The sequence below is a fragment of the Garra rufa genome, chromosome 6, assembly GCF_049309525.1.
Source record: "Garra rufa chromosome 6, GarRuf1.0, whole genome shotgun sequence".
Classification (NCBI taxonomy): domain Eukaryota; kingdom Metazoa; phylum Chordata; class Actinopteri; order Cypriniformes; family Cyprinidae; genus Garra; species Garra rufa.
Window position 1 is genome coordinate 3,767,273 of NC_133366.1, and position 8,685 is coordinate 3,775,957.

Here is an 8,685-nt window from a genome sequence, read left to right on the forward strand (position 1 = left end):
ATGTGTGAGAAACAGAACAAAACAGAAGATATTAAAAGTTTAAAAGAATACTCAGAGTATAAAGACAGGGTTGAATATATTGAAGACAGACAAAACAAAACTGCCATTCTCAGACTGCACAACGTCACTGAAAATGACGAGAGAGCGTATTGTTTCAGAGTAGTCACTAAAACTGAAGGACAACAATGGATTGGTCTACAAGGAATTCAACTTAACGTTTCTGGTAATTCACTTCATTTCTATTAATATTTTCATTTCTTGGACACGGTTATAAAGATGTGTTTTCTCTTTCAGCTCTTCAGGTAAAGGCACCTCAGCTGGTGCTGGAGAAAAAAAGAGTCAATCTGAGCTGCGAAACAACATGCAGTTTGACAGATAGATTCATCTGGTACAAAAATGGACAGGCTTTAAACATCCAGAACAAAACTCTCCAGCTTCAGTCAGAGCGCAGTGATTCTGGCAGATACAGCTGCGCCGTCAGAGGACATGAACATCTGCCCTCTCCTGCTGTCAACATCACTGTCATGTGTGAGTAGATATTTATACACTAATGCACTGAAGTCAAATGTTTGTCTTGTGTTCTTGCTCTTCTTTTGGGCCACAATTGCCCCTTCAAAAAGTCAACTTTACTCCTACTATTCAGTTCCTTCTCCATCCAAATGCAGCTACAAGACCTCTGCTCTTCTACTTCTTTACAAACCACCAAAAGGCACCAAAAATCTTATTTAGAATCTTACAAAACAAGTGTAATTGATAACTTTTAAAGATGTCAGGTGTCGGTTAGGGTTTGCCATTAAGTAATTATATAATGATACATTAACAAGTCATGAATTAATGTTACTTTATAAGTTAGCAATAATGTGCCTTATTTTTTTACCAGTATATCCAAGATGATTACTTTATGTTTAAATAGGACACAAAATAACACCATGTTGATTTACCTCTAGATCCTCCAAAGAGTGTCTCAGTGTCCGTCAGTCCATCTGCTGAAATAGTGGAGGGAGATTCAGTGACTCTGATCTGCAGCAGTGATTCAAACCCTCCTGCTCTGAACTTCAGCTGGTTTAAGGAGAATCAAAGCTTAGCAGTTGGATTCGGACAGAGTTTCAACATCTCCAGCTTTAACTCCAGTCACAATGGACGCTACTATTGTGAGGCTCAGAATGAATATGGATCTGAGAGATCAGCGTCTGTTTCAGTCACAGTTAAAGGTGAGAATCATCTCTGTTGATCTCATTGTCTGTATATAATGAGTAATAGTTTTCTGTCTCTCATCTGCACTTGCTGAAGAGCACAGCTCATCTCTGATCAGGGTCACAGTGGGAATCATTGCAGCTGTTGTCTTGACGTCTGTGATTCTGATGGGTTTCAACGGGCTGTTGATCAGAAGGTGAAGGAGACTCTGTGTCTGTACTGTTATAAAGATTCAGAGTCAGTTTGAATTCATGTTCATTTCTGTTTCTCTCAAAGGAAACGAGCGACTCATTCAGAAAAACAAAACAGAGGATCACAACCCAATAAGACGGTGTGTAAATCTCCTCATGTATCTTCTCATCTGTCTGTCAGTTCTGGAGGGAGTATTAATTCTCTCATCATTGTGTGTCGTCAGCTCGAGTCTCCTGGGGACACCTACATGACCCTTGAACCCAAATCCAGATGTTCTGAATACGACACGCTGGATGTGAGTTCCTCTGCTGATGCTGTTTATCATAAAGATGTTTAACATGAAAACTTAGTAATGAAAATGTTAATTTCTTCTCTAGAATATGTAGAGATCTGATTAAAACACAGACCGCCCTGAAGCTCAGGATCCTACATATTATAAAGCTGATTGTTTATTATTACATTTATTAACACTGCTTCTTCTATACGCACAGTGATCAAAGTGGTAATCAGGCTTTTTAGATATCAATTTGACCATGGACTGAGTTAAATTCAATATAACATTAACTTGGATCACAACATACTAACTTTACCCGTATTTCTATTTTTAATTGTCTTTTATTCTTTAGCTTGAATACGTTTAGTATATTGACAACTTGGGTTAGCAGTGAGAGATTATTAAAAACTCTTTAATGGATTCTCACCTATGTTATCTGTCCTTCAGCAGCCTCTTTGTGATTGTTTTATTGTTGTGCATTTGAGAAATAAACTTTGACCTGCTATAGACTAGGCTGGCATGTTGCAGTTTCTTTTATTGGTCACGGTAGCATATGCTAGGTTTATTTGTCAGTGACTTTGAGTTTTAAAGCATCTATTACTTGATGAGATGCTAATAGACAGTGGCTGCATCTGCAGGTAGCATACAGAGTTAGGAGGACAACAAAGCACATGTAAATACAATGATGGAAGAAGAAAGCTGACAAAGCCAACATTATTGTCACCACTGGGGAAGCAGCAGTGGCACACACACGCACGCACGCACACACCTCATTCACTCTTCCCTTGAATTTAAAACTATTTAGTTCATATCAGGTACTTCCTCTGTGAGTGTGTCTTTAGTAGCAAATCTAATAGTTAGATGCAACACCATCTGACTGCAAAATACATACATATTACAAATATTTTATTAAGGAATATACATTTTAACATTACTTTTTGGAAGGCTCTTAAAAATGAGAAAATTCATGTATTAGGCTTATTGATGTGAATCAGGCCACATGAGTTGAAAATGGCTCAAATCACTTGCAATTACAAGCACTTCAAATCTAATTTTAATTCTTTCAGTCACTCTTTAAGGTAAAGCAGCTTATTTGCTTGCATTACCCTACTCTATAAAGTAAAGCACATGAATCTTCTTTAATGTTTTACTCTCTTGTAGGATGTTTGGTGATATTATACATATTCATTGAAGTGATTTGCAGAGCTGCTGTTATCATCATGATGCTGCCAATCTGATAAAATGTGTATGTGGTATTTCATTTTCAACAGTAGACATTTATTGGCTTTTTATTGGCAGAGATGAATCAACCCAGACCTCATCATGACACACATAAATCTTGTGATGTGCACTGCAAAAAAAAAAATGCTTTTCTTACTCAGTTTTTTTGTCTTGTTTACAGCCAAAATATCCAAAAATTCTTAAATCAAGTAGGATTTTCTAGACGAGTAAAATTTTTGTTTTCAGAGTCAGAATTAAGTGTGCTTTTGCTTGAAACAAGCAAAATAATCTGCCAATAGGGCAATAGATTTTTTGCTAATAATAGTAAAAAAACTCTGAAATGTTTTTCTCAAACCTTCTTTTCAACAGAAGAAAGAAATGAACATCTTGGATGACATGAGCGTGAGTAAATGATCAGAAAATGCTTCATTCTGGAGGTGAACTAATCCTTTAATCCAGCCTAAATCTCTTGTTTGACTGTTAGTGTAACAATGGAGGTCAGGAGACTGACGTGTGGATCCAAATGCAGGCTTTATTGTCAAGATCGTAGTCGGGGGAAACAGGGTCAACACCAGCAAACAACAACAGCGGAGATAATCCAGAGAGTAATCCAGTAAACAAGCGTGAGTCAAAAACCAAATGGGCAGTCCAAAGTAACAACAGAAAACAAACAGAGAAAACAAGGCTGAACAGGAAACAAAACCAGGAATAAACTGGGAAAACGCTTGGAATGATTAGCTAGAGCAAAACACAATACTTCGCAATGTGTGTGTGCTGAGCTTGCTTTTATGGCTGACAAACAGGAAGTAACCAGCGAAGCAGCAGAGGGAGCAGCAACAGTCAGTGAGGGGCAAGGCTCCCTCTGCTGGCCTGGTGTAACAGTTAGATTCCTATTCACTATATGGCCTAAAGACATTTATGCACTGACATATGTGACCCTGGACCACAAAACCAGTCTTAAGTCGCTGGGGTATATTTGTAGCAATAGCCAAAAAATACATTGCATGGGTCAAAATTATTGATTTTTCTTTTATGCCAAAAATCATTAGGGAATTAAGTAAAGATCATGTTCCATGAAGATTTTTTGTAAAATGCCTACTGTAAATATATCAAAATGTAATTTTTGATTAGTAATATGCATTGTAAAGAACCTAATTTGGACAACTTTAAAGGTGATTTTCTCAGGATTTTGATTTTTTTGCACCCTCAGATTCCAGATTTTCAAATAGATGTATCTCGGCCAAATATTGTCCTATCCTAACAAACCATACATCAATAGAAAGCTTATTTATTAAGCTTTCGTATGATGTATACATATGATGTTTTGTAAAATTTAACCTTATGACTGGTTTTGTGGTCCAGGGTCACATATAAAAAGCTTCTTTAAAAAAATTGTGAATTGACATTTGCAGTATACAAAGTAGGTCATTTTACGAATATGGAAAAGTTTTATTTTTAGCTGCATTACATAGAAAGCACATTTGCATAGAAACGGGAAGTTAATATAATTACTGGCAGCTTATCATAACTTGTCTAACATGTTTCAAGCAACATTCGCTCATTGTGTGCTACTGATGAAATCCACTGCGAACAAGGTATGAGGGTTTTTACACATCATTTAATACAAAGCTTCTTCATTTTAAATGTGAGTTTCAATTTAAGGTATGTAAAGATGTGAAGAATAAAGAAATGTTATTTTTTAGATACAAAAACAAACTTTTCAGATGCTAAACTTCAATATTGAACACTGTTATTCATGAAGTGTCTGGATACACGTGATCTGATATAATCAAACTCTTTAACAGAGCCAAACCTACAGTAAACTTTTGTTGGATAATAAATGAATTAGAACAAATAAATGATTTGATTAAGAATAAATGACCTGCTGTTAACAATGAATATTATTATACTAAAATAGACTGACAGTGATTGTTACAGTATACCATCCTGTATACTGTAGCTAATAACTGTTGTTAAATAATGTCATTTGTTTACTGTTGTGAAGATTGCAGTAGTGGTGAAGGTCAGAATGACTTTTTCACTTCCTCTCATCTTTCTGCATTTGATTACTGGTGAGTCACATTTGTTACAGCAATAGCACACATAAAATATATTTTATGCTCAAACTGTCTTCTTAGGAGGTCTGATACTTTTTAGCCAATCAGAAATGCTCCCAGTCTGTCAATCACTTTGCATGTTCATAGTTGTTGTTGTGGTTGAACTGTTGAAATTTTGAAATTAAATAATGATCTCATCAAATTGTCTGATGGTATCTTCATATTAGTTGGATTTCATATTTTGCTTTGTGTGTTGATGTGCTTCTTATAATTCGTGCTTTTTTGCAACAATCATACTCATCTGCAGGGCTTTCAAGACACTTCTCAACAACTAATTGGTATAATTTAGTTACGTCTGCATCTTAAGCTAATCAAGCGTTATTATTAATCTATGTTTTGTGTTGCAGGGGTTTTTGGAGAAGTGTGGAATGTGATTTATGAAACTAAACCAATATGTGCTCTTAAAGGATCCACAGTAAACATGTCTTGCTCATATACATACCCTCAGCAGCTTAAATTGAATTATACATTTTGGATAATGTGTGAGAAACAGAACATACCAGAAGATATTAAAAGTTTAAAAGAATACCCCTGGTATAAAGACAGGGTTGAATATATTGAAGACAGACAAAAGAAAACTGCCATTCTCAGACTGCACAACGTCACTGAACATGATGAGAGAGCGTATTGTTTCAGAGTAGTCACTAAAACTGAAGGACAAAAATGGATTGGTCAACAAGGAATTCAACTTAACGTTTCTGGTAATTCACTTCATTTCTATTAATATTTTCATTTCTTGGACATGGTTATAAAAATGTGTTTACTCTTTCAGCTCTTCGGGTAAAGGCACCACAGCTGGTGATGGAAAAAAAAGCATTCAATCTGACCTGTGACACGACATGCAGTCTGGCTGACAGATTCATCTGGTACAAAAATGGACAGGCTTTAAACATCCACAACAAAACTCTCCAGCTTCAGTCGGAGCGCAGTGATTCTGGCAGATACAGCTGCGCCGTCAGAGGACATGAACATCTGCCCTCTCCTGCTGTCAACATCACTGTCATGTGTGAGTAGATATTTTACACTAGAACAATGAAAACTGTAATAAAAACCATACTTAATGCAGCAGTCCGGTGTCTACATATTGATGAATATCTATGCCCAGATTTTGGTCCACATAAACTAAATCAACTCTGCTCAGAGTGCATATGGTCCCACTCTACATAGTGTTAAAGTAACACTGAAGCAGAGTTAAAGTTAATGAGATAATAATTAAGGGATGATTGAGCACTGAGCAGTAGTGAAGAATACCTGCTGTCAACAAGCTAAATCATAGAAGAAAAGAGAAACTACAACTGACTTGCAGCCACATTCAGTTTTAGTGCGACTTTATCTCATATGTCTACAGAACTCTTATTAAGAATATACAATAAAACCATGTTGATTTACTTCTAGATCCTCCAAAGAGTGTCTCAGTGTCCATCAGTCCATCTGCTGAAATAGTGGAGGGAGATTCAGTGACTCTGATCTGCAGCAGTGATTCAAACCCTCCTGCTCTGAACTTCAGCTGGTTTAAGGAGAATCAAACCTTAGCTGTTGGATCTGGACAGAGTTTCAGCATCTCCAGTGTTAACTCCAGTCACAGTGGACGCTACTATTGTGAGGCTCAGAATGAATATGGATCTCAGAGATCAGCATCTGTTTCAGTCACTGTTAAAGGTATTCACTATAAACCCACAGTCCTATGCTCAACTTGTTTAAAGATTGAAGTCTATCCACTCCCTAACTACAGTTATCATCGTGTGTTTAAAGACTTTATTAAAAATAAATAAATAAACAATCTTATAATTGCCTTTCCTCTTAGGTGTTGGGAATAACTTGCATATCATTGCTGTCTGTGTCACTGCTGCAGTTGTATTTGGGCTTTTGTTTCTCATCATCATCATCATCGTGCACAAAAGGTCAGTAAGTTAATATAAAAAACATGTTCAGAAATTGTACTAAATCACAAATCCTGTTAAAATAGTCTTTTGCAGGTATTTTAGTATTGAGTAATGGGAAAAAATAACTGCTTTAAAGTGCCATTGTTTATCTACAAATGTTCATATTTGGCAATCAACCTCTTAGTCATTTTAACAACCTTTATATATGCATTTGTCCTCATATATTTAACATCAGGAATAAGAGAACAAATAATGACTCCATGGACACTGAGCAAAAAAAGGTGGGTACATTACAAAAATTTCTTGGCAAAAAATTACCAATATTTTCTGTTAAGTTAACAGACATTTCCTTTGGCCTTTATACACAAACCAATGCAATGCATAATTCAAAATATAAAAAAAAACTGAAAAAATCAATATGGAAAATTCCTTCATGTTAACAAAAGCATGAGTGCAGCTGAAGTTAAATCGCGTTCAATTTCATTGTATCATATTGATCTATTGTGACTGTACTGGCATTTTGCAGCCTTTTCTAAAAAGTGGATTTAACATTCTAAGGTATTCACAGCTCATGAAATGTTACAAAAGCTGTTTTATATTCATACAAAATTGTTTTTATACATACGTTTCAAAATGAGTAAAATATCAAGATATTAATGCCTAGTTATTACTGCGTTATTGGCAGTATCTCATGATATTTACATTAATTTACGTGAATTTCTGTAGGTAGCATGCTATATACACTTTTAAATATTACAGCTGTGCAGAGCTGAATATTCACGGATTGCAGTAAAATCACATTAGAAGTACCTATTTATCCCACAATGATTCTGTTACAGACATCTGCAGGAAAAGCATCTGAATCCAAAGATGGTGAAAATGCTTCTGTCCAAGATGGCAAAGATACAGACACAAAGAAACCTAAAGAGGAAGAGATCGAGTACGCCAGCATTACAATTTACCAGCTTGCTTCTGAAGTCAAGTGAGACAACATTATTTATTCTGTAGCATAAAGCCACTGTTATCTGCAAAGTGCTTCTTATAGAAAACCATGCCATAAAATATATAATAAACCAATAGATTACACAGTTTTTAAATGAAACGAGGCCATGCCTTAAAGCTTAGTCCTTGCACAAAACCTTTAAAAGTCTGTTTAACTTCATAAAGTTTCATGGTCTGTGATGATCTTACTCTCATCTATGTATTTGTCATTTTTGCAGACCTGCTGCAAGCCAAGGAGATTTATTTGTGATTTACAGCAGCATCAAATGATCAGGACTCATCTATATATATATCACCATAATAAGAACTTTTCTGGCTTTTGTATTCTAATTATTTAATTATGTTTTTGAATGTATATTGTTTACGAAGGATCTGCGGCAAATTCTGATGCATTTCATCTCTTGTAAACCATAGCCAATTAAACAAGCATTTGTTCTCTCTCTCTCTCTCTCTCTCTCTCTCTCTCTCTCTCTCTCTCTCTCTCTCTCTCTCTCTCTCTCTCTCTCTCTCTCTTTAAAGTTGCAGTTTGTATGTAATTTTGCAAAGTAAAATACATAAGCTTTTATTTATGTCAACACCAGAGCACTACAGGAACATGAAGACATGTCAGACTTAGTGATCAAGGTGAGAGCAAAACTCACCTTTACAGAATGTATTGCCATATTTTCTGTGCTAATAAAAATAGACAAACACTTAAGTTTTCTGTTATGTTTAAGACTGGGCAGTTAATAAATTAGATGTAATTAAAAAAGACTGCTGTACTGTAAATTCAACCACTAGGGGGAGCTGAAACCGCCTGGAT

At 35.7% G+C, this 8,685-nt stretch overlaps 2 protein-coding genes across 2 annotated transcripts; both read left to right on the forward strand.

Moving 5' to 3' along the window:
• Positions 1 to 5,372, forward strand: LOC141336315 (B-cell receptor CD22-like). Its single transcript, XM_073841886.1, has 6 exons — positions 1 to 223; positions 295 to 528; positions 948 to 1,211; positions 1,471 to 1,525; positions 1,567 to 1,681; positions 5,346 to 5,372. Exons 1-6 carry the CDS (start codon positions 1 to 3, stop codon positions 5,370 to 5,372), a joined length of 918 nt encoding a protein of 305 aa, XP_073697987.1.
• Positions 5,373 to 5,476: 104 nt separating this feature from the next.
• Positions 5,477 to 8,153, forward strand: LOC141336316 (B-cell receptor CD22-like). The gene is made up of 6 exons (XM_073841887.1): positions 5,477 to 5,699; positions 5,771 to 6,004; positions 6,394 to 6,657; positions 6,803 to 6,903; positions 7,721 to 7,863; positions 8,102 to 8,153. Exons 1-6 carry the CDS (start codon positions 5,477 to 5,479, stop codon positions 8,151 to 8,153), a joined length of 1,017 nt encoding a protein of 338 aa, XP_073697988.1.
• Positions 8,154 to 8,685: the final 532 nt, after the last annotated feature.